General features: G+C 30.8%; 2 protein-coding genes across 2 annotated transcripts; one reads left to right on the forward strand and one right to left on the reverse strand.

The window, feature by feature from the left end:
- The first annotated feature begins 8 nt into the window (after positions 1 to 8).
- Positions 9 to 27640, forward strand: LOC143185622 (uncharacterized). The gene is made up of 5 exons (XM_076388787.1): positions 9 to 160; positions 425 to 666; positions 775 to 1152; positions 1244 to 1438; positions 27259 to 27640. Exons 1-5 carry the CDS (start codon positions 120 to 122, stop codon positions 27381 to 27383), a joined length of 981 nt encoding a protein of 326 aa, XP_076244902.1. The 5' UTR covers positions 9 to 119; the 3' UTR covers positions 27384 to 27640.
- Positions 1740 to 9371, reverse strand: LOC143185750 (uncharacterized). The gene is made up of 4 exons (XM_076388988.1): positions 8910 to 9371; positions 2848 to 3203; positions 2530 to 2762; positions 1740 to 2442 (listed from the first exon to the last, which is right to left on the reverse strand). Exons 2-4 carry the CDS (start codon positions 3066 to 3068, stop codon positions 2276 to 2278), a joined length of 621 nt encoding a protein of 206 aa, XP_076245103.1. The 5' UTR covers positions 3069 to 3203; positions 8910 to 9371; the 3' UTR covers positions 1740 to 2275.
- Positions 27641 to 27748: the final 108 nt, after the last annotated feature.

The following is a 27748-nucleotide window of genomic DNA, read 5'->3' on the forward strand; positions in this document are numbered from 1 at the left end:
CTTCAGAGCGTAAGCTATATCTGATGTGCTCCGTAGTTTTAATTACTAATAAATAATCTATTAATTAATAAGTATACAGTTAAATTATTGAGGAAGTTAAAAAAACTAAAGATATCAAAATGGACGATAAATTACGTCAAATGGAAGATGAAATGAACAGGTACCGAATAGTTTAAAACCATCCAAATATTCTAACCTTTATGAGCTTTCTATTTTGCTGTTTTCTCAAATTAATGTCTTTTTTTCAACATGTATTTATTAACTAGCTTATTTATATTTCTGAAAATATTATGTTATTTATAATTCACTTAGTAAATTAAACGAAGCAAGTAAAATAATACAAATGTAGATACAGGTAATGGTATGATAAATTATATTTGAAGTACATGATTTTCAGTAATTGTAAGTTTAAACTAATTTTTAGGTTCGAAGCTGAAATTGGTAGTCAATTAGTAACTCCCATGGTAAGGCCTGTAATTGGTGCAAATACATATAATCAAGTAGCTAGACAGTTGGAACAACATGAACTACCAACGCCAGTTGTTGCTGCTGCTGCAGCTACGTTAGCATTTCCTCCAATGATTGGTTTTCCACCTCCTCCACCACCACCACCGCCACCACCACCTCCACCACCAATGTTGATCCCTCAACAAGTAGCAAGACAAGGTAATTATTTATAAAATACCTGTATATTTAAAACCTATAGCGGTAACTCTAGCGATTGTATAGGTACAAATAAAGTTGTCTATTAATGCAAATATTTTTCTGATGCAGGTACGGTTCCCCCTATTACAACTTATTCGTCACCTGCACAGATAAGTAATCCATATCTACCAAATATGGTGGACCCGTGTTTAACTGCTACTCCAAAAACATATGAATCTACGTCAGCACCAATGATTCATCCAGAAATTATTGAACAGATTATCAATACAAAGATCCCAGAAGATGACAGCAAAAAAAAGCCAAAAGTGAAAGGTGTTAGTACAGCAGCAGAGTTAGCGATCAGTCAAGGTAAGGCCAGTTCTATCATGGCCAATGCCAGTGCAGAAGAAACTCATCCAAAGGGAAAAGGAAAAAAAAATAAGAAAATTGTAAGAATGGCTGGTGGACAAATATGGGAAGACCCTTCCTTATTAGAGTGGGATGAAGGTTAATAATTTAACTACATTTACACTATTCATAGCTTTCATTTTCTGCTAGATAAACTTCATAACGTTTTCGTTTTATTTAACTTGTTTAGATGATTTCCGAATATTCTGTGGAGACTTAGGAAATGATGTAACAGATGAGATGTTGGTCAGAGTCTTTGGCAAATATCCAAGTTTTCAGAAAGCAAAGGTAGTTAGAGATAAAAGGACAAATAAAACTAAAGGATTTGGATTCGTATCATTCAAGGATCCACAAGATTTCATTAAAGCAATGAAAGAAATGAATGGTAAGTCAAGAAATAATTTCTATTTTGATAGTTTCACTTGAGATTGTTTATTATAGAACATACTATAAATAAAGGGAAATTGATTTTCATTGAAACAATATATCAAGAAATAAATTTTTAGTATGGAAAAAATTTATTATATATTTTCAAATTAATTAAAAAGAGAAAGGAATAAATTATGATTTTACATATAATGAAGTAGTATTTTTAAGGCGGGATAAATGTTTAAATTAAATTTAAAAAGTTGTTCTCAGGGAATGAAAGTAAACGGTTCTTTTTGGACTAGAATTTTATATTTTGACATTATCTAAAATATTTATTTATACATAGTGAATATGTAGTTTAATACATTGATTACCACCTGATTTTTTCATGTTCTTCATACTTTTTATTTATGCAACATATATTACTAAAGGAAACAATATTTCGTAATGCAAGTATGCATTTACTGTATATTAGCTTTAATGTATTATTAGTTATTTAATTAATTTAAAAAAAAAGTGTGATTTGAAAGCACAGATCGCCAGTGAGATTACATGGTAGCCAATGTATTAATTTTCGGTTCATTGTATTTTGGTCTACATAACGCTTGTCACTGACTTTTATCACTCGCAATTAGAAGCGTCGGTTTTCCAAAAATTAAAGAAACTATTCATGGATTAAATTTGAAAGAAAGTGTTTAGAACGTAACGAGTGTCTATAATTAAATAAACATAAATATATATTTGATGAAGACAACAGTTATCTAAAATAATTAATAAGAACATTAATATGTGATTTTATTAAAATTATGAGATCAATATTCCATTCATATTATAGTCTTTAAATGATAGGTTTTTATTTGCCAAATGGCCCCCATCCATACGATATAAACAATTGTGGTATTATTGAATATTGCCTCCTCGGTTGGGAAGAACCTCCGTTGCGTAATGCAATGCGATAATTATGATGTCCAACAGGCGGTGGTGAACTTTCTGTTGCCCTTTCTACTTCTTGTTGTGCACCTTAAATTATATACAGTATCTGTTTAAATATCTACCTAATAATGAATTCTTGCATTCAGCTACAATTTTCGCTTAGTATTTGCTTACCAGAATGACTTCCACGAGAACCATGTGGACTCATGTAGAGAACAGAAAATGGCATTCCGCCTGCACTCCAGCTACGAGACATAAGTACATCCTTTTTTGATAGCCTAGGTCCAATTTGTTTAGTAGCTGGAGGTAAAGGATAAATTTTTCCATCTTCTGCTGGTGTATTATCGTTCCATGATTTTATTATTGTATTTTGGTCTATGTTTGATGCTTCTCGTCGAATTGGTATTCTAATATATTCATAAAAATATTATACATTTAACAAAGTTTAATTGGATAAAATCTCATTACATATGAATGAAAAGAATAAAATACCTTTGTATTGGTAGATTTTTTGGCATGGTTATAGCATTTTCACGAATATCTTGTATTGGCAACCATTCCCAACATTCTTCATTAGGTGAACACGCCGATGTAGCCATAGCATCTAACACATTTGGTTCCAACGTGTTTTTGAAATCCATTAAGGGCACAGCTAGACAAGAGGCCCATAGAATGTTGAATGTAGACATAAAAGTAATAGTTGTAAACAACATTTTTTTAACGTTTTTCGTTCTGAGTTTTCTTCGCTCGATATGTGTCTCGTATTCGTTCAACGTTTCAGTTTCTGTGAAACGATTCGTAGTCTTGATATAGCAGCGCGTTGTTTCTTCTTTTCCTCTTCCTCAATTCTATAAAAGTATTAACTTTGAATACATGAGATTAACGATGAAAACATACACGTAATAAATGACAGACTGTATTAAATTTGGTAGGATGTGCTACATTTTATTATGACTACTTTGAAAGGTAAGATTAATGTCTATTGATAGAATCCAAGTTTAATGGACTTTATTTCAATTTCTTAAGACCAGCCTTTTTTGATGAAGTATTTGATATACAGTATATTTTCAAATTTTCAATATATTTGTGCCAGATTTTAATGTCAACCACATAATGCTTAATATACAAAATAAAAAGATTGTCTTCATAATTATTATTCGATTTTAATTAAGTAAACTTTAAGTACTGCGTTCACTAATATTCATAAGTATATATTAAGTTTGATTTCGTCATTAGTCTTGATATTATGGATGAGATGCAATAGAGTATCTATGAATTTAATTAAAATGTGGGTGGTGCTAGTTGACATGGATGACACAGTGATAATTTTTGATGATCACAAATTCTCTATTCGACGACAGGCCAAGCATACTGTTTACGTTTTCGAGAAATTTCTGTAATGGGCACGACTATTTATATTGCATTCCTGCTAAATTTAGTATGATGATACATACATACTTGCCAATTTTAGTGACTACGGAATGGGGCTGTGTTAAAAAAAGATCGCGGTTTCTTTAACAATAGCATGGAAACGATTCCCGAGGTACGTTGATCGATTGCGGGTTATTGAACTGATCTGATGTATGAAGTAAACGTAATGTTAATTACCATATACTATATAGTATATATTCATTAATAATAATAATAATAATAATAACAACAATAACAACAACAATAATAATAATAATAATAATAATAATAATAATAATAATAATAATCCATTATGAGTAGAATATTCTAGTAAGCAGAATTGAAATTCTTATGGAAAGTAGAGTAAGTGTGAAAATTGTAAAAATTTTCTATCTTTGTAAATAATGAAAGTATATACCGCTTAGAAAACTTTTTTAACAAAAAACAAAATTTAAAAGTTTTTCTGCTTAGACAACATTCCACAAGACTGCTTCAATTGTTAAAATTAAAAAAACATTAAATTATTTAAAATTACTACATTGTTTGAACGTAGTCTTCTAAGTTATTATTTATTACATAAGTCAGTAATATTTATAAATTTACTGTTTCTAGTGTTTATAAGGTTCAGAAAAGGTATTATCAATATATATAATACGTTTACAACAATTAAAAAAAGATTTTTACTACGTGACATATTTCAAGTATTTTAATCGTTTGAAATATTTTTTTACACATTAAATATATAATGTATTTTGAACAGTATAATATCAATTTATTGCGAGAAAGTATATAAGCTAATTAGAGTAGTAATAATAATTAAAAAATATATAAGCAAAAACAGGTTTGTAGTATATATTAGTTAAAAATCTCTTCCAAAAATTTTCGTTTGTATCGAAAGCATTATTGCTTATTAACCTTTTATGGATATAGGAACCATACGCTTTTTAATATAGGCACGTAATCGCTTCATATTGGTAGCCATTTAGTCCCAAATGTAAACTCAATCGTATATCTCGTACAGTGCATCATTTAATAATGCAAGCGAGAAAAGGAAAAAAGAAGAGATAAATGTATCTTGTAAAGGAAATTTTCTCTTTTGATATCTCTTTTCTACAACATATGCTATTCTAATTAGTAGAATTATGGGTTTTCTCTATACAAGAATAATTTCGGAACAATCATGGAAACTAACCATAGAAACGATGGAATGATATGCATGGCATATATTAAGCGACATAATATGCAAATTGAAAAACCCCCTTCCGACGGTAATGCCATTAGTTTATGAACTAATTTTTTTTAGTTGCATTTGGCCATAGTTGGCTGTTACTTGAAGAATTTTAAATAACTATTTAAATATTAATAGTATCTGCATAAAAGTTCCTTAAACGAATGTATTAAAAAAAGATTCGTTTTTGTTTGTAACAAATTATTTTAGCCATATTGCAAGTGTTACGAAATTGAATAACTAGACATGATTAATATTAACTTAAAATTCACTGCAAATTAACTTTATAAATGATATTTGTAAATAGGTACATGAAATAATGATTATAGTAAATAATATACTATAAATATATTAAATACTATTGTATATGTTCCTTTTATTATTTGTCTATTATACCTGTATATATATTACTTGATTAGTTATTTTCATATCAAGTCTAATTTAATGTTTGGCCCTGCAGTTTTGTTACTGAGACAAATTGTTGGTAATATCATAATTATCTATATTGAAACAGGATTTGCAGCACTAATTGCAAAGGAAAGTGAATCATTATTGGCTGTTACACGGAGCCTTTAATTTTCTAATTTCCGATTGTCGATAGACACGTTAGTCTGTAATGTCAAACCCAGAATAATCATTGGAAATTTGCTTCGTCAGTTCTCAATATTATTATTCACACCATCCGACTAATTTCATAACGAGAATTTCTGTAAATTTCTGTTCAAAATATTAATATTTTTTTCCCGCTTTTGAGGTGTTTTCTCGACGAAACAATGTTTTATAATTTTTGCATATCACTTTCAAATTATTGAAATGAGAGAATATTCAAGAAATTGAATTGGCAGAGGAAACTTCTGATAGGGACCATAATTTAATAGTATTCCTCGTTTATGATTCATCTTTTATTAGGTGCGTTACTGCATTTCTTTTTATGAAATAGTTTCTTATTTACGTACTACGTGAATATTTTAATTTTATTCCAACTGTGATCAAGGGAAAATCGCAATAAATTTTGTGTAAGAAGAAATTGAACTGTAATTCTACAGAGGGATTCAATTGTATTCATAAATGTAATATGAGTAATAGTCGTAATAAGCGCTAATGCTATTTTTTGGCATTAAAACAAAAATGCACTTGGGTCTCTTTTTACACGGTATTTTTTGTACAAAATTTTTTTAACACGTTTTATTCACATTTATACAGTTTTGTTTTTATTTACTTTTACATACATACTTTAAATAATTTTAAAGAAAGGAAAACGAAACAGTAGTCGTCACAATTGACACAAAATGATAAGATAGAAGAAATTTCAAGCGATGAAAGTGATTTTGTTCCAGTAGTAAAAAAATGAAATCGCTATACTATAAAATGAATAAAATGTATTTTCATATTTTAAGTTATTTTTTATATAGTTTCCGCAACGTTATTTTACTATAATTATAAAACACAAATTTTACACTTTGTTGTAAATTAATGTTCATGTAATTTTTTACACAATCCATTTCCACCATGTAAAAAGAGATCTAAAAGTAAATCTGTCAAGCAAGTCTTTTATGCTTATTATTGCGCTTTTCTTATTATTAAATATTATTCCTGTTGTTATGTAATATTACATGGTTGTAATAGTATATTTGTTAGTTACAAGTTGTCTCATAACTTATATAAATTCAATGGTTATGATTCTAAGTAAATTAGAACTGATTAATCAGAAGTGAATCTAAATGAAATATTTGAAATTCAACTAAGTAGAGGTACACCGAAGATAGTTTGATGCGGTTAACATGTTAACTGCCATGTCACGCATATATGGGTAACAACACGACAGCTTTGGAAGAAGTGTAGCACTGTAGGATAAATACGAAAATGAATTAGAAACAATTTTGTTTTAAGTTGGAATTACTGTTAATGTGATAGATTTGTTAATAAATTTAACGCGACAATCAACGTGATAAGAGACACAAGGAAATAATACAATCAGTTTTCGTAGAGTTGTAATCTGACTATGAGCAAGTATTTCTCTTGCTCTCGTGCATCCCCCATGCAGCTAAGACTATACTTCGGTGCACTTGTACTTGGTTGAAGTTTAAACTCACATTTCTCGGAAACGGGGGAGATTACAAAAAAATTGTATCGTATATTTTCAAATCATTCTCTTTTGCAAAACCACTTTATAAGAAACAGACGTTTCATATTTCATTTTTATATTTATTTTATTTATTTATTTACTGCATAGGATACGGTTGTGTGTACTGAATACCGCTCACGGAGGTGGTTGTACGAAAACAATCGTACGGTTTCTGTTTTCCTCAAATGAAAAGTGGTCATGTACAAGGATTTTACTTTACATCGATGTAAAATCCTTTTCTGTTTCCTGCACTTTTTAAGATCCACTAGCCGTTTGTACAATGATTATTTTAAAGGAATTTCTTGAATGTATCTAATCCAGTATTGTCCCTTGTTTAAGATGGTTACAAAGAGAACAATACGTTTTATCATTTAGTCCATGACGTTGCAAATTATTCTAATCCATCCAAATAATGTTTACTATAGTAAACTATTATTTAGACATTGTTGACGGGAGAATATATGTTTGATGATGTATTTGATGATATGCAAATTGAAATATCGTAAGGAAAAACTAAACCTTAAATATTGATATCGAATATCACTCACCAAATTTACAGATAAATATTTTCAAATACAAAAATAATTACAAGGGTTCATGCGAAAACGTTTTTTTGTTTTGAGAGAAATTTTACTGTCAGATGTAAGATAACTACTTGTTGAGGTCCTGTTTATTAAGTCGTTATTTAATTGGTAGTATCTTGTATTATTACATAAGTCTTTGCATTAATGTTCTATCTGTGTTGCTTCAATTTTGTTTAATCTGAGTTTTTACTAATTAATAGAATATTTTGTATTCTACTATTAAATTCTATTTTGACACATTGACTACTCTCTAGAGACTAGACTACTTTCTGTACATGCAAGCATTTTAACGACTTTAAAAAAGAATATTCAAATACCTCTGGGTATCCAATTCAAAGCTACATAAATAAAATATTAACGAACAATTCTGAAATGAACTTTTCAAGTAAATCCCGTCGTACTAATTCAAAGTTAAAAAAGTTCTTGGGGAGTGCCACTATAGGGTTAACAAGTTTCTGCTATGGTACATTTTAAGATTGAATGGCCCGAAAAATATTTAAAAAAAAAGAAAAACAATTTTTTAAGCGAGGACTAATTTTCCATGTCTTTATCAGAAATAATGAAAACTTAATTTAACAATGAATCGAAACGATTAGAAACACGTTAGAACCTTATCCTTTAAACCTTTTCATCATCCCATCTTAAAATTCAGGATAACGCGAAAACTGTTGAAACTGACTTAAGGTACTGGTCCATATTTCTGTGCGCGTACCCATTTCTTGATTAAAATCATTTATAAAAGAAGAACTTCTATTAAAAGTGTAATCCTTATTCTAATCATACATATTAGTAAGTAGTCCTAAATAAATTCCTCACTTTGCGTGTAAAAATTCTTTTTTCATAACTGATTTTAATCTGAAATTACAGAAACAGGCGCAGACACAGAAATACGGATAACTACCCCAGTCAAATGTACTCAACGACTCAGTGTTTCAAAATCAATCAAAAGACATCTTAACGCAAACGCATCCAGTAATAAAATAACTATACAACCAATAACTTTATAACTCTTCATACCAAAGGGTTCATAACCCGACAGTACATAAATGAAATGAAACAAAACCTCCAGTCAGTCTTCCACATTTCTGCAAGACGTGCAATCTGTCAAGTCGTTTGTGTATTTCTGTCAGAAACAAAAACCACTTCTCCGTCGATCGTCAGGTGCTTAGATCTCGAATTGAACGTGATCGATAATATGAAGACTCACCGTTGAAACGGTCGCGACCGCCAGATTCGTTTCGTCGTCCTTTTCGCTTCGTTTCGGTTCTCGAAGGAGCGTTCGTGATCAGTTCCTAGTTCCTCGTCGGTTCGTTGGGCAACTACCGAAGCACTCGGACATCCGTTGCCCGTCAGGGTGGCTGCGACGGAGTGCGTCGCGACGTCCGTTGTCCCGGTACTCATTCAACAACCCCTACCCGAGGCGTTCTTCCCCCGTAACTCCTCCACCATGGTGCGAAAGAGCCAATCGGGGACCTTGTCTTCGATTATCAGCACGCCGTTCCTTCGTTCCTGCTCTTCGACCTCTTCGTCGTCCTCGTCATCGTCGAAAGCCTTATAGTAGGCCTGTTATCGCCTCCTCAATCCTCGTTATTCTCATTATCGTTGTAACGCCCGGAAATCGTGATCGTCATCGTCTTCGTCATCGGGATCGTCATCGATCGGGCGGCTGCATCGCTCCTGGATCATTTCTGTTTTGTGCCCGGGATGAATCAGAGTCATACGCACGAGTTGTGCGATCCAGAGTGACCACGCGGCGCTGTGAAATAGCACGCATATTTCTGTCGATATATTTATTGCAGACCGAGGGACACGCTCGATTACAAAATAAACATATTGTCTCTCAAGGCGTTCGTATATTATACAGGGTGACTTTGAAGTAGGTGGTTGAACGCGTGGGAGTTGGCTCCATTCATTTTAGCGTTTAATGGCGCGATGATGGTGTCGCGTGTCTTTATTCTGGATGGCGATATACGTTCTTTTGAGTTGCTTTGAGGTTTAGCTACACTACACATGTGCGAGTAATTATGAAGGTAGTTAAAATCAAAAATTGCAGAAATTTGAATTTATCACTTATTTAGTATTGCATCAATTTACAGCATAAAATAAGTGATAAATTCAACTTTTTAAAATTTTTTACCGAGATCACTTTCATAATTATTGGCACATATGAACCATTTACAGGCCAAAGTGATTAACTCCACTTCTTGAATTTTTTTAAATTTTAATGTCGTAGCACTTGATTTATGCTTAATTTCTTATATTTAAGATAAATATGAATATTTTTGCTTTGTGGAATTAATCGATTTGATCAATGAGCAGTTCATACATGTGTAAGGCAAAACGATGTATATCTCATCTTCAAAAAGTTCGAGTTTAGAATAGAATATAGAATTTATATTTTCAGAAGGAAGGAAGAACATTAACTGTCCGTCGACATTTTGACCTAACTAAGTGCCTGCAAAACCACCTGTTGTTCGACTATTATAACAATTTTTTTTACTTAAAAATAAGGGTTCAAGAACACACAAGTCCATAAGAAAATATTGAAATTGAAAACTTCTACTGAATATGACTTGTTAGGTCATTTTGGCTTGGAAACATAGATGTAGTTTAGAGAGTCATGTGAGCATCTCGGAAGCTGATCTGATCAATTTCGCGAGGTGAACAATGGAATAAATTAATTATATTTTAATAAAAAGATAAAATTATCTTTTCAAAAATAAGATTAAAATATGTGAACAAATGAATACAATATACAATTAAATGTAAAACTATGTAAGTTTAGATAAATTCTCAGGTCTTGACACATTTCTATCAAATTACACAGTAGTCCATCATATAATTTGTTTGCATCATATCATAAAAATAAAATTAATTCAGTAACAATTAGAATGTATTATAAAATTATTTTTAAAATCTGGTTATATATGTATTTTACGGCAAAATCATTAATTGTGTAATCTCTATTGTTCTAGAAGAGTAATGAAAATGAGTTTCTGAGCTCAGTAGAGATGTTAGAGATTTTTTAATTCATGTTAATTCCTTTGAAAACTTATCTAATTACATATGTTATACGCGATCATTAAGCAGTTAACATGAAAAGATTTAAATTATAGTTCAGGGATGAAGATTATATTTGGAACTAAGCCGGTTCATTAGTTATCATCATCTTGCGCCAGAATATCTGTACACAGAATTACCAACCTGTACATTTGAAATTCTAGTATCAAATCCTTTAGCATGATTTGTATTATAAACATATTCAATACCCATACACCGTTACTCATTCACGTATATTCTAGTTCATATTCGTCCTTAATTTTAATTACGTTAAAAATTACGTTCTAACAAAAATTATTCAAAATATAAATTGCTTGCATTATATTTCTACTTTCACGACATTTTTTTTGTGAACCATCGTCTCCACCACTTTCATAGTGATATCACACTCCCTAGAAATGAAGAAATTATCCATGTCTAATTTAACCCTTTCTTCCTCAATTTATTTGATGATTACGAAGAAATATTTATATTTTCAGCACTTTGCATGTTAAATATGGGCTTTATAAAAATAACATTTTCAAAACATTCAACTCCTCATTATATTCCTTACTGTGTCTCTTAACAGTGACAAATAAAGAGCTTAAATAAGATTTCGATTTCGACTATAGCATATGGCTATAGTTCAACTGTTAATCATACAATTATTTATAATATAGTTCGACTATGGCCACGTAAGGAAAGAAAGGGTTGAGAATGAAACATGTAATAAAACGCATTTCACACGACGTAAAGAACGAAGTTGCAATGTGTTAAAAATCGATCCTCACAGATACTACTTGAGTAGCTACATGTCGGGTCCTTGGTGTGCTTGAACTACTTGTTGCGTCTGACCGAATTCTCGACGTGCCACTTGTCGCTGACGTTACCCATATACTCATCGTGCTTTAACGCGCTTACGAATCTTCCTTTGTTCTCTTCTTGCAAAATTGTCTGTCGTGGAACCGTTTTTACGACGAACAACAACAAAGTCATTGGAAATAATTAAGGGGTAGACAATTTCGATCATGTCTAAAAATAGCTAATGTTCGGGGATTTTCTTCGTAAGCAATTAACTCAGTGAAAAATTTTGTTTTTTTTTTTAATGATACTAATATATCTTTTAGCTTTATTTTCCAATTTTTTAAAAGTACAAAGTTTCAAAATGGCGGAGATACTTGTTATTTCTGAAACTTCTTCTGAAACGTCTAAAATGAAAGTTTCTTTATGATTCGTAAACTAGAATATATTATTTACTATGTAGCGAAGGATTTTTGAGAAATTTAAAAAATTGTAGAAACAGCTTCAGTCAAACAAATCGTTTTCTGCTGTTAAAAAAAGTAATTTTAAAAATTTATAATTCAATAAGTATTTGTGATCTCAGAAAAATTGTATGCAACCTTGTAGATAATAAATTCTAGTTTACGAATCATGAAGAATTCTGCATTTTAGATGTTTGAGTTCTTACCGGCAATGGCGGCCAGTTATCCAGAAGAGGTTTGGGAAATAGCGAATATCTCCGCTATTTTATAAACTTTTTACTTTTAAAAGATTAGGAAAGAAAGTTAAAAAGCACATTAACATCGCTAAAAATAGCGGAATTTATTACTGAGTTAATTACCTATGAAAAAAATTGCCAAACACTATCTATTTTTAGACATAATCAAGGTGGTCTAACACCATAACCTATAGGTCACCGCTGATCCAAGATATGATATTTAGTTTCTAATAAAACTGGTCATCGGACGTGGTAAAGTCTTCGATCATGAGAGAAGAAGTTGAAATTCTGAAGAATTTGGTACAGTTGCTATTTTTTGATCGGTTTTTGAGTTATCTATGAAGTTTCATTGTCAATCTCGTACCTAAATTCCACGAACTCTTCGCGGAATTTAGGAAGGAATTCGTGAGTGGGTGATACGAATGACGATGACGATGATGATGATGATGAAAATATAATGTCAAAAAGAAATAAGAGGAAGATGAGGTATGTTTACTAAAGCGAGAAAATAAATCTTCGAGACGTTAGAAGATAATTTGGTCGTGTTTCGAAACTGATTCATGAGACAGCATACTGCGATAAATTGTATCTTAATCTGTTTTATCCCAAAAGGTGTTAATGTTAGATTTGTTTACGTCGTAATATAGAATTCATTTATTTGTAAATTTACCTTATTACAGAAATTAATACAAATTAGTATGTAATTACATGAATATATAGTTATATATATTTTTTATAAAACTATTATAAGACAATTAATAATAATAAAATGTTTTCCTATTATAAAGAACTAGAATTTAATATACTTGCATTTTCCGTATTTTGTCTGATACCAATGTTCTTGCTCTAAAAGGGATAGTAACGGAAAATAGACGGATTTAGCAGTAATACATTCACGGTTGCATTAATGGCATATTTAATATGCAAGGTAATGTCACAGAGATGATGACCCATTGAACGGATATATGAGTGACTGTTTGAGGTACCTGGTGATTCGACATTCATCGTTATCCTGGGTGTAACCTTGCACTCGCAATGACTAAAATTACACAGCTGATCTGTGACATTAGCTTCATTATCGACATTTTATCTGCCATTGTTTCACTATAATACAATTATTTTGTTTTAATAACTCCTGTGTTTTAAAGTTTAAAGAAAAGTAATCTCTTTTGTTAATGAAGAGAGAATTATTCAAGTCATTAAAACATCGTTTTTTAAATAAGTAATATAGTTGCGCCATCCTTACAAAATATTCACCAACTATAAGAATGCTTTCGAAAATAATTTTATATTTCAAGGAATTAGTTCGTAGTGTTATTTTCGAAGGATTCTTAATTCTTTGAGTTGAAATGTAAAACAGGAAGCGGCATTACTTAAGGGATGACTTAATATTTTCATGTGCATTATAAAACTTACTCTTCATATAGTTTGGTTACATAGCTACACAATTGCTACAATTTAATTTTCAATATAACTAAAATTAATATTTAGGATTTTCTTTCTTTTTTGACCACAGTCATCATTATACCTCTTGTTTCGAAATTATTTTCTCATTTTATTCTTCAGTAAAATATTAAAATATTTAAATATTTTAGAATATAAAATATATTCTTTAGTGAAACCTTAAAATTCGTGCACAATTCGTTTCAGGAGACGGTTCGACTTTTAAATTGTTTAATTATCAAGTGAAATTTTCCTCTTTGAAATAATGTAAATTGAATTAATACGTTTTAGATTCCCGAAATTGATGCAATATGATACATTTTAAAGCCTATTTCAAAAGACCATATTAGTAATTAGCTTATGATAATACAAGTATTATAAATAAATGCTTTCATTTATAATAATACATACATAAAAAATACTGTAGAAAAATTAATCAATTAATAGTTTTAGTCTGGAATCCACTAGTGGTGGGTCGTGGTTTATTAATATTTTATTATTATCAGTATTATAATATTACTAGTATTTCCACCATTTAAAGAGACGCGTAATACTTTGCTCAACTTTGAAGTTTTTGTTCACGTTTCGAATTGTTTGAATTTCGAGGTTTCACTGTAGAAATAAGTTCTTCAAAGCAGAAACCAACTTCAGAAAACATCTCTTACAAACGTTTCTCGTACTGAATTACAAGCTAATAACTAACAAATACTGTATAGTAATTACTCTAATAATAATAATAAGATGAAATACAGAAAGTGCCTAATATATTATATTATAATATAAACGTCAAATCTCGCGCAAGCAGTCTACATTTACGTGCGTAAGATGATGAAAGTGCATTTAATTAAAGTTCCTCGATCTTACCGATAACAGTGATAAAATAACGTTGTTGCGTGGGTCGCGGTGAACCTTCTACGAGTGGCATACGGTATCTAGGATAAATATAGCTTCCGTTGCGGGGCAAGAACCGTTGAATTTTCCTACGGGTTGGTTAATAGGTGCATATGACACCTATTAACTACGGTCGTCCCAAAAGACGATGGAAAGTAAGACGTGGGCGATCGCGAGAGAGACGGGAGGTCTCATGATTCTTCCGAGGTCGTGCGCCTCGGCTCGCTATTTCCTTTCTTCAAGATAGAAGTATTCTGTCATTGATGCACCCCCAAGGATATTTTTAGCTCGCGACTTTTAGTCCCAAATCAGATTCTGCGTTGCACTGCATTTCGATAGCCGATTTGTCGAGAACAATACACTTTTCAAATTCTTTCATTCATTTTTTATCTTTGCTTTTATCTTTGCTTCTCTCTGCGTGTATCTGTCAGAGATGGAAATGTTAAATATGATGTGCTTGATGGTCTGCTGGTATGAGGACAATTAATTTTTGTGTAAACTTTAACCATCTTTTATGTTCTAATAATGCGGTTACTGTACATGGTCTTTTTTGAACTCTTCTTTCTCACTGAATCGATGTGTTAATAGATATATTTATTTATTTATCAACGGGATAATCCATTGGTTCACAAGTATATGTAATGTGGAATGTTTTGTATACATGTATTTATATGAACAAAAAATGGTAATTTTCAATTTTGTGGAGAGTTTCTTTTTTAAAAATGCCTGCCAATGTAGACTTCTGTAATAGTTATATGTATATTCCTGAAAATTCTATTCATTATTTTTTAAGTTATCAACCTATACAAAGTTGCTCTTAATATGGGAAAACATTTTCCACTTTAACGTTCACAGTTATTTCAAAAATTGGAATTTGACTGATATTTAATATAAAGTATAGAATTAGTTTTAATATAATATAGCGCAACCTGTATATCGTATAATCCATAATTTAATTATCGAATTTTTGTCTTTTGAAATTATTCTGATGCAGTATATTGAATTTAATCCAATCAGAGAACTTCTTTTGTCTCGTTATCCGTTGTTACGTAAAATTGAAAAATGTAGACAATATTCACTATAAATTAAAGAAATTTTTTAATTTCAATTACCGACATTTGTGTTTCCTATAATTTTAATGTAGCTACTGAAGTGTTATATTCTAAAGCTATTCTGACGCATTATATTCAACTGAATAAAGTTTCTTACTTCGATGGAAGAGGTTAAAAAAAATATCCCAATGTTAAGGAGTTAAGTATATTGATCAATTAAAGTGCGTTATTAAATTGCTTCTTGGAAAGGCTTGCCGTTATTAGTACATCTTTGTTTGCTAAAGTACTTTCTTTTAGAAAAACAGTAAAGGATTGCACTGTTCGAATTTTATAACCGCAAAGTAAGCTTGGACAAGTTTTTATCGAAAATAATGTAAAGGTCGTGAGTATTTATTCCGAAAAATTGAAAGGATCATTTTAGATCCAAAAAATAGGAAAGGACAAGAAATTAATTAATTTTACTAGATAAAATAATTGAACTTTTTACAGTTCTGGACCCCGCAGTCAAGCTGTATTAAGTCCTCTTTTTCCGTGTTAATATACTTCCGCTTTGGGGTTCAAAGTTGTGCTCTGATTAAACTCTTGATAAATTATGAATTCCTGTTTACAGCTTGCCTCTTATCAGTGCTGTTTCATTCATATTCCATTCCTTTCTTTCTTTTGTTTTTATTAATGTAGTATGTTTTTAAACCATACCTGATCGCTTGAACAGCACATTTTCAGGTCTTACAGTATTGTTGCAGTTTGCAGGGAATTCAATCGGTGTTATTTATTACATCAAATATCTATTATAATCTCTTTATTTTTCTACCCTCGAAATCAGTAGCTCTTATGAGTTTAAATTTAATGATAACATTTCATACACCAATGGTGGTCATGTAGCCAAACTTTGTCCTATTTAGGAGCCATGGATATTTTGCCTATTAGAAATACGAGCCGAATTCTGTACTGCATCTCAAAGCATTTATACCATCCTAATTGTTATTATTTGTTATGAAAAATATTCATGAATAATTTATAGAGGTTAATAATCTAGTAATTCAATTAGATTATGTTATAATATTAGTAGTACATCAGTTTAGTGTTAATTAATAATGAAATTCTTAGAAAAAGAAATACATACATTTATTTATTTTCAGCCTCGTCGGCTTTGAAAACAGATTTGATTTATATAAACAAGGTTTTTTGTTTTTACTAACAGTAGTTGCAGAAGAAAACTGAATTGTGATTTACTTTATTTTATGTCCTACCATGTCTTAAAGTTCTAAAAATAATTACTTAGACGCTACTTTTTTTGGTAATCTTTGTTTACTGCTTTAATTTATTGTTTAACATTCTTAACTAGGCTATTGTTTTTTTGGATATCGCACAAATAAATTGAGAATTTATTGACTAGAATAATTTCTTCGATAAATGAAAGGCTATTAAAGATTTGAAAGGACTCGAGTGATTTTAAACGATAATTAGTTTTCTTCTAATAGAAAGCAAAATAAAAGATTAATGAGTAATGAATTTGTTGACTAGTTATGTACTTTTCGTAATAATTGAAAAGCTCGAATTGGTAATTTTCACTTCATGGCTTTAGACTATTTATAATACTTTTTAATTTTAACTGACAGAATTTAAAAAATAAATCTTTGGTTTTAAAAAATTACTAGAACTTCAAAGGATCGGTTTCATTTTATAGTTCAGTTTAATTCATATTTTGTGTAACAAAATGTGTTTATTATCTTCACTGAAGATTGTTTGTGAGCAATAAAGCAATCAGAGTGGTTATAGACCGTTATTAAATTAACTTATATACAGGATGGACAGTAAAATTTGATTTAAACACTTAAAAGAAAATCAGTCTATCAAACTTTCAACATATTCCCCTTCCTTAAAATATTGATCACTATTGATTAGACAGTGTTAATTATAGCGATAATTTTTCGATATTTTCAATTGTTTGAATTGATGTCAGTTGACCAATATTTTTGTAACGGATGACCACTTTTTCAATGTTTCTATTATATATTTCTTGCACAGATATTTCATTTGTATAAAAAAAATTCGATCTTCGACCGATAAACTCATGTTTTTGCATTTAACAAGTTTATGTTAACAGTATCGCCAAATAATATTAACAGATTTTTTTAATATTTCGTATATACATATGTATGTATAGTACAAAAATTGAAGCGTTTGTATCTGTTTTATTACAACATTACATCTCTCAATATTCTACTACGAGCGTGACAACACATAAAAGTATGTTCTTAGTTCTTTTAAGACATGTTAATTAACCTAGTTGCAGGATAACATTGGCACATCACATAAATAACGTTAACGACTAAAATTGTATCGATTTGAAATTGCATTGACCCTTAAACTTGTTGTTTTTAATTCCGAATCCATTTATTTTTTATTTATTAAATTTTTCAATTTATTTTAATGATTGACTTATTTTTGACTTGATTAGTTTACTAATGTAATCAAAAATATAAAATGATTAATTACTAGAAAGTAATCTTTAATTCATGTATTTATTTCTTAATGAGAAAAATTTAGTTGTTCTCTTAACAAACTCAGTATCCATATCTGTATGTTCTTAGATTACGATATTTTAATGTAAAATTATCACCTAAATTTTGTCCACCCTGTATGCAACTGTATGCATTTTATATTGTTTATAAACAAACAACAAATGCTGCATGTGCCGAGGTATCTTTCATTTACTTTAAAGGTTACACAATGGCTTGTAAATATTATTTTTCCTACGCTCGTCTCGACTGACTACAGTGTACCTAGCTACAGGTCTCCTAGGTACACATACTGTCATTCAATAATCCAGAATCATTTGTCAATTTGGGGTTAGATATTGGAGTTTGTTTGATAAGCTGAAAAATATAAAAAAGATAACATCTGAAATATTTTTCATTTTATTATCTAAAAGTAAATACCGATTTTTTTTAAGTCTCAGGAATTATAAAACTAACAAGCGAAGATTTTACATGAATCAATAAACAAGAAGCTTTATTATTCCACATACGAAAAATATTTTATATGCACAAAAACTCAACATCTTGAATCAGATCAATTAAGACCAACTAATGAAAAAGTAATAAATATTTTTATTGTGTATAAATATGTATATACTTAGGTAATATAATAATAATGATCGAGCTACATATGGCTTTTTTAAACATTTGCTGCGACTCCTGGGTTCATATTACTAAAATTACTTTATAATACATCTATTTTCTAAGAAATATATTTTTCAGCCCTTTTTACATACAAATGTGTTTATACAAACGTACATACGTATCTGCTAACATCGCTACGTCTGACTTGAATGTAAACTGGCAGTAGAATAAGTCTTAGATCAGACAGATTTATCCGAATTTCTAGTATTTTAAGAGCAATTAATAACTTTGAAACAAAGACACAAACTCAGTTTCGTTATACTGTATTTTTGAACTTTTGCCATGCAAAATCACCCTTCAAACTTTCTAACACTTATTGTGTTGAACAACCTGTATAAAACATCATCTCAATGGAGGCTACAGCCCTCAATTATTTCTGATAGGCGAAATATGGCTCCTAGTATAACAAAATGTGGCTATCACTATAACATAAGGATGCAATTTTAAAAAATGTAGTTGAACTTTGATCAATTTGTCACAGATTTAAAAATATTTTGTACCCTTAGTGTGGTAGAAATGCCCTATGGTTTGACGTCCTATATGATCTGAATCTTGATCTAATATTCGTTAACTTGCACTTTGTCTATTCGTACAAATTTGATAAAAAATACTCTAAAACTGTTTATACACTGTCGTGAAAAAGTATCCGGATACGTACTTGCTATATTCTGACAGAATATCATTTAAAGTTCAAATAGAAGAACCTATAGGGTCATGATTTCATTGTTTGTTATTATTATGTATTGCAGGTGAAGTAAAATATCATAATATAATAAAATAGATATTCGTATACCTATAAATTAGTTCGTTTAAAATGTAATAAAGAAAGGTTAAACCTACTTCTTGTTAGTGAAATTATCTCGTTACAAGATAAAGATATGTGAAAGTGTTTCCAAAATACTTGAAACGAAATTCGCTTAGATTTAGAAACAATTAAAAATCTCATAGAAAGATTACCGTGATTGAATTGCAGCGGTAGTATGCAGTCACAGGAAACATGTAGACAAATTGTGTATTTGATTTCAGTCTATTATAGTTAAATTATAAAACGAGTAATTTTCTATTTTTAATTTGTTTATTCCTGGGATCGAAACAGTTATGGAACTTCTTAATGGGTTTTATTTCAAACATGGGCCATTGGAACTGGTTTAAACATAGTTCTCACATATATCACACAGTTCTCGATAAGAAATAGATAAAAGAAAGTTCTTAAAAATAAAGGTTTTAGTCTAAATAGAACTTATAATATGTACAAGTTAAAATTCCTCTGGATCAGAAGCAGTTCATCGATATTAAAAAAGTTCTCAATTATTGTTACAAATACTGCATACTATTCAGTGAGTAGTGTAAGCGCAGTGTGGGAGACACTCGTTATAATACTACCACGCTGAGTAGTAAAAATTAAATTGTATGCTAATACATTGATGTATATTCTATTATGGAAATACATATATTATACAAGGTGTAAACAATATACGTGGTAATATTTTGAAAGGTGGCAGGGGAGCTCAAATGGAACATAAAATGTCCAACTTGCATCTATTTTTCAATAATAATACTTTAAAGTTAACATGTAGTTAATATTATAGTTAACGTCAAAATAAAAATAACTGAATTATTCATTAGTTACAATATTATGTTTTTCTTTACATTTCAAATCATATCTACCCAAGTTTGATGCACAAAGATTCGCTAGCTACTCACGAACATCACAAAAAAAAATTAAAGCTATACGAGTTCATCTAGAGATTCATTTCCTATAAACATCTCGGAGTTTTAAAGCTTTATAAAAGTTAAAGTGTAAGAGGTAGCGCAAAAGGGAGGATATTTTTTGTTCCATTTGAGTTCTTCTACCACCCTTTAAAATATTATTACATATATTCTTTATGCCCTGTATATTGTATCGTAGAGTTTCAATGCATTTCAGTAGTTTATTTAAGTTACAAAAAAATATTATTTAGTTGTTCTTCTTGACAGGTTTCGTTGTTATTATTTTCATTTATCATTTATTATTTTATTATTTTTCTGTCTTTTATAGTAATTGTTTCATATATTTTATTTACCTTATGGGACCTTCTTTAATAAACATTCTAAAATAATTTGTTTTAATGGGACTTTTGTTATAAAGATTCTAAAATACCTACTCTACAAAAAAAACTCTCTAAAAAAGGTCCTAATAATAACATTTTCTTCTAAAAAACACCACAAGAGCGGATAATCTTTTAAATAAAGCATATGAGTTCGAACAGAATTTTTTTAAAAACGAAAGATAACTGTTTATTTTAGTCTTTTTTTTATCCCATACGAAGCTAACGAGGATTGCTTTGAAAGATTATTTTACAGATTTAAGTTACATTTTACTACTATTATTTCATGTTTATGAAGTATCCAAATACTTTTGACGAACATTGTACGTCACACAGTTTATAATTAAGTTTTTGAAAAGATCAGCGCTAGTTTATGCCAATCACGAACCCAATGTCCACCAAGAAAATTTTATTATCCTTTTTCCAATTCTCTACTTGCGAAAGTCCATCGCTGAGGTTCGATGAGGAGGGAAACGTATCCAATGATGCGTGGGCTCAAGATACTCCAACAAAACAATCAATCGAGTCCTGAAGGACTTCGCTTTGAATATCCGCAGGCTATATTGGCCGATATCACCCTTCTGCCAAGATTTTGGCGAGGGTACGTCAGATAATTTGTTTTTTGTGAAAACCGCTGAACTTCGGGTTTATTTGTCTCTCTCTGGACGATTCAAGATGTTTCCTTATTACACAAGTAATGAGGAATTCATCTCAGAAGTACCTATAGAAAATAGAAGAATTTTCTTTTATTGATGCAGAATGTTCGTAGCTCCTTTATTGATGTGATTAATACTTATTGATTTTTATATTTCCGATTATTATACCTACAATTAATATAACAAAGGAAAAGGAATTTCGATCAAATTTTGATTCCCTTGTTTTTTGAATTTTTGGACATTTTAAGGTCCCCTTTGTCAAAAAATACCGAAAAATTCAATGATTAAACTTTGTATGAGTGCGTTGACGTTTATTTTACTTTTATTTTTGGATTTGATTATCGGAATTTCATGAAATTCGGCATTGATAGTATTAAAGTTTCAAAAACTTTGATCGGTGGATAGGGGAGATGTGGGAATATGGAGTATTAAATACTACTCAAAGGGAGTTGAAGTTATAGAAAACTTTATTCTGCCAAGTGAGTGGGTGGCGAGAAATGACAATTTTTGAAAGTGGGTTTTGCCTCATAAAAGTTTGAGAAAGTCTGATCTATTTTTGTAATTATTAGTATTTGAAAAGAATCAATAATGTATACAGGTTTTTTAATACTTGTAATATTTTATTAACGGTTTCGTTATACTGCAGAGTGAGTTCCGATGCGTTTCATGGTACTATCATGCAATGGAATCTCGAAATTCGAACACAATTCATTCCAGGATACGGTTCGACTTCAAGTTACTCCATTTTTTAGTGAAACTTTCCTATTTGAAATTTCTGTAAATTGAATTAATCTGTTACAAACTCCCCAGAATTGATACAATACATAACATTTTAACTTTTAACTATTGACATGGAGTCTGGTAGACTCTACATGATATATTTTTATTACTGTTCTCATTTAAAATATGAGACTGTAAAATGAATGTTAAAAATATATACCATGCTTCGTTTCTCTATTCCAATTAACATCATATTAGTTTTTATAATTATTTGATATCGATAGGTTTTAAATGAATATTTGAATAAATACCTAATGATAAAATCAGTAATTAAATTTGTATATTTATAATAATTTACAATACATAAAAAATACTGTACACTAATTAATCAATTAATAGTTTTAGTTTGGAATTCAATGGTGGAGGGGTATGGTTCATTAGGATTTTATTATTATTATGATTTCCACTACTTAAAGTACGTGGAATTTTTTGTTCTACTTTTGAGCTCTTATTCGAATTTTAAAGAAAGGTTTCCCTCCAATTTTTTGTTTGAATTTCAAATTGTTTGAACATCAAAGTGTTCGTACTATGAAGTTCTACTGTATTTGATAAAGGTTTCTGCTTACGATGCAAACACTCTGTTAGTTCTGCATTCGTCCGAAATGAAGTTCCGTAATTGGATCGAAGAATTTAGTGAAATTCTGTTAATATTTATTTCATTTTACTGCACAAATTATTATTGTTTAAAAATATCAGCATTATGTCGTTTTATATACGTTTACATAAGTATATTCGTGTTTATAATTTCTGTCGTCTCAATGCAGGATTCTTTTAAAAGGACGATATCGTCTTTAAATAATATTCTGTTTGATGAGGTTTAGCTTTTCTTAGAAAAAAAATGGTCACATTTTCCAACACTGTAAAAGTGTAAATTAAAATTGTTAAAATGTATTGTTTACACTTCGTAGCATTTATTAGACATCAAGAAATTTTTATAATTTAATGCACCTCTCTTTAACTTTAAAATTCTATTTTTATATTTAACTGTAAAATTCTATTTCTAATTTTTTTCTAGTCAATTTGGGCTATATAGATTTCTAGTTTTTATTTTCTTTTCCAACATTTTTTATAAAAAATAAACCTTCTATTCTCCAAAAATACTTTGTGATAGATTTTCTATTTTCTATTGTACAATATTATGAAAAATAACTAATCTTGTGTGTCACAATTGTGTTCCACTGCTTGATTCTTAATAAATTAAGGATAGAGATCCCGACTCTGTACATGTATTCAAGATACACGTGAAATTAAAATGTCTTTGTTTGAATCCTTGAAGTGTGTACTACACGGGTGCATGTATATCGAAATACACGGACTGCACTACACGGTGTACTGTGTATATTTTATAATCTGTTTCATAAAATAAGCGTATCCATAAGTCGGCGCAAGGAATACTAAATGCAGATTTTTTCTTACCTTCTTTAAATTTTTACTAAAAAAAAAATATATGATAAATTATCTTCAGTCTTTTTGTATGTTTTCATTATGTGTTCAAGTATTTACAATATTTCTTTATGCAAAATTCTATTACACATTTCGCATCTACTTCTTCTCCTACACAAAATGGAATGTCAGTATGTTAATACATACTTAGTAATGAATACTGTATTACGAGATGGGACACGAGCAGCGCGAGAGGTCGGTAAGGATAGATATACTTTCAAAAAATATAGTGGTTGAAGCGTTAATTGGTACAATGGACAAAACTGATACGAGACCAGTGAGCCATTAGGATTATTGTAGACGAGAACGAACCTAATGTACAGTCAGGGAGCCTCTGAGGATAGCTGTGCTTGCGGACGAAACTGATCTGTAATTAGTGAGCTGCAGGAGTGAGTTTCGTGGACGCATATGATGTGAAATGAAAGAATCACTAGGATCAGTTCCACAGACGAACTCAAAATAAATTGAGGTGCTGTTGAGGAGGTTGACAAGTTCAAACAGACGAACCTGATGCAAAATCAGGGTGCTGTAAGGAGGTTGGACAGTGTACAGACGAACCTGGTGTTACAAGTTGCTCTAGGATGCAGACGAATTTGATGTAAAATCAGACAGCTGCTGGATAGGTTAACTTTTGTAGTCGAATTTGAATAAATCGAGGAGCCACTAGGTTGGATACAGTTTACTTTGGAAGTAAGGGCATGCAGACGAATCTGATGTGAATATGAATGGGATCGCTTATAGTAATTATAGATTTGAAAGCAATCTAGTCAAATTGTAATAAATACTTTAGTATATTCTAAAATCAGTCTTTACGTACAGGTGTATAGTGTAGTGCTGTCGCGTAAAGTGTCGGATATTAAAATCCGACACTAGCATTAAAGCTCGGTGTTAATTCACTGGCGAAGCAGGAACTTAGAGAGTGGATATAGAAATTGAGAGGATTATAGAATAGAGTGGCCATAGAAATTGCCAGATAGAATTTATGCCGACTCGCGGATTCCATGAGGTTAAACTGTAGATTCGAAAGGCAACTTTAGCCCGATCTAACTAAATAGCAACCAATTCTAACGAACTTGACTGTCAACGTGACGGTACTGTTCTGAATCTGTTAGGGCTAAAATTTCTGGGTTTGTATAGGCCGAAAAATGAGTGAGGATTCGTTAGAAATTTCTATATAAGAAAATTTCTCACAGATAGTACAGCGTCGTGGTTGCTACCCAGCTACTGGGAGTCGCGCTCCCATTAAGATTACGAAAAATGAAAGTGCTAGAGCGTTTTCTTTCAACAGGCAAAGACTCGAATATTTGGGAGAGTGGCAGAAGATATTCTCCGTACGTAACAATTGCGATATACGTGTATCCATGTATTTCGAATTTCGATGCACGATACACGTACATATACCTACCTGTGTACATAGTTCTGTGTCCGTGTACCTGGGTATTTCAGGATCCGTGTAGTACAGTCCGTGTACCCGTGTACTAAACACTACACGGAATCAAACACGGATATGTTAATTTCACGTGTGTTGAAAGTACATGTGAATTAGAGATTTCTAGATAAAGACAGATTTCCCCCTCTAGATATACACCAATAAAATCAATTTAAGGGTGAACATCCGTTTAAACCACTATAGAATAGGTGCGTTTTTTCATTTTATTACACCTCAACGGCACCTTGTATTTTGTTTCCTTTTTATTTCGCTTTGATTCTTTGAAAAAAAAAGTTGGGTTAAAAACTATACTTTCAACAATCATATAGATTTTTCTGGCGCGATTTTTCCTGAATGGAGACCCTAAAATTACCTGTATTTTAAATGAAACAGAATGAAAAAATGAAAACATGAAACAGTGCTGTATTAAACGTTTAATCGCTATCTGTTAATAGCAATTTGATACTTAAGGGCATTTTCAAAATTCTGGAAAATAAAAGAATAGTGACATGCTAAAGAAAAAGTACGGTTATTTCGGAAAAAAAATTAACTTTGTTTTTTTTATAATTAAAAAACGAGGAATCGTATCGGAAAAAGCCTTGGTTGCCAGATGGAAAATCTTATAATGAATCTGCGTGCAAAGGTTGAAGTCGATTAATCGAACGTGGCTCAAATTATCAAGGTCACCGTATTAAAATATGTATGTTCGAAAAAAACGCGTTTAAACCCCTGGAAAAGGTGTGGAGCTAGCTGTACCGTTTCATTCAAAACTCTATAACGTCGCTAATTCTTCCAATTTTTTCATACGATTTCTTTTAAAATATTCTTAAAATGCCAGCCTATGTAAATATATAAGAAAAAAATGAAATCTTTTTTAAACTTTCAAACACTTGCCCACCTTAGTAGGGGACAGTACCCTTGGGTGTCAAAAAATTAGTAACGTCTTTAGCAATTTTTTCATAGCTAATTAGCAAATAAAAAATTCAGTATTTTTGGGACAATATACGTGTAAGTATCAGTATTTTATTTTTCAATTTTTATTTGCAATTAACAATTGATCCTAAGCACATACGCTCTTCATTCTTTTAAAGATTCATACCATCATTATACACCCAAGCCTTGCATCCCTGGTCCTAAACTACACCACGCATTCTCCGAGACCTCTGATACTCGACACTCAATTAGGGATGGCCGATTTTCACAGAAAAATCGATTCTCATATCGATCTTGAATCGGAATAGTTAAAATCGATTCACCGGAAAAATCGTACCTAAAAGATCGATCTTCTAAAAAATCGATTCAGAATCGCCCATCCCTACACTCAATCTAAACAGTCACACGAACTCTTCGACATTTACCTAAACCTAAACACATTTCATTCGCACCTCACTCACGGAAGTCGTTCATGTAGCAACAAGTGCTAGTTCTCTTCATGTAAAGTAAAACATGAATTGTTGGTCGCCACAATAAACAAAAACTGAGAGATCTGAAATAAAAAACTTTTGTTAATTCTGTAAAGGTAAATCAGGATCGGCGTGATGAGCGGTCACAAGAAATGAATCTGCAGGCGTTTATGCTAATAGCAAAACTATGCTCGGTTCATTAGTGGCCTTTGCCAGTCACGACGACTGCTTGCATAAGAATGATCTTTCGACCGTCTTTTAGCCGTGAGGACGCCTTCGTCAGTATCGCCCTTTTCTGTGTTTATGATCCCCTAGAGATACTCACTTGACCGTCGATAGAGAAAGCACGTTGACGAAAAGCACATGCCCTACTCGAGCATTCGTTGACTTCCAATTTTCTAACAATTCGTAAACTATAAACTATTATCCACAATGTCGCATATCATTTATTTTATACTTCAATTATTTGACTTTTTATAGATGATTAAAGTTGATTTTTTGTAGTAAAATATTTGTTTTTTCCTTCGAACTGTATTAAAACATTATATATCTGTTGACAACTCAGGATTTTTTAAATAAAGTCGAATGAGTGATTAATAAATGACTAATATTTTACTGTTTGATCATTTAATTGAGTTATTGTGTTTCAGGTCGGTACGTGGGCTCGCGACCCATAAAGTTGCGCAAAAGTTCATGGAAGCAGCGAAACTTGGAGACCGTGAAGAAGAAAGAGAGGGAAAAGCAAGCGTTAATTGGTTTATTGACTGGTCGGTGACGTGATAGAACCTTTGTCCTTTCTCTTGTTCACATTTTTTCGTGGATTTTATACACACTTGTAAGCATTGATTTTATGAAAAGCAGTTGGCACAAAGCGCTTGTATATGAGGGGCACTTTCTCGTGATAAAAACTTGATTAGCTGATTGACATGTTTTTCAAAACTAATTAACATTGTCAACGTTATTCAAAATGGTAATGACTTGCTGTGTAAACAATGTGCAAATAACTACAAATAAATTCTTATTTTAATTGAATATCTTGCAATAATTCTGTTATATTCTAGATTTTTGTCAAAGAGCCTTTTGTTTCATCCACATCTGATGTAGTCTCAATTCTATTCGGATAATACAATATTTATTGCT

The sequence above is a fragment of the Calliopsis andreniformis genome, chromosome 12 (genome assembly GCF_051401765.1).
Source record: "Calliopsis andreniformis isolate RMS-2024a chromosome 12, iyCalAndr_principal, whole genome shotgun sequence".
NCBI classification, from domain to species: domain Eukaryota; kingdom Metazoa; phylum Arthropoda; class Insecta; order Hymenoptera; family Andrenidae; genus Calliopsis; species Calliopsis andreniformis.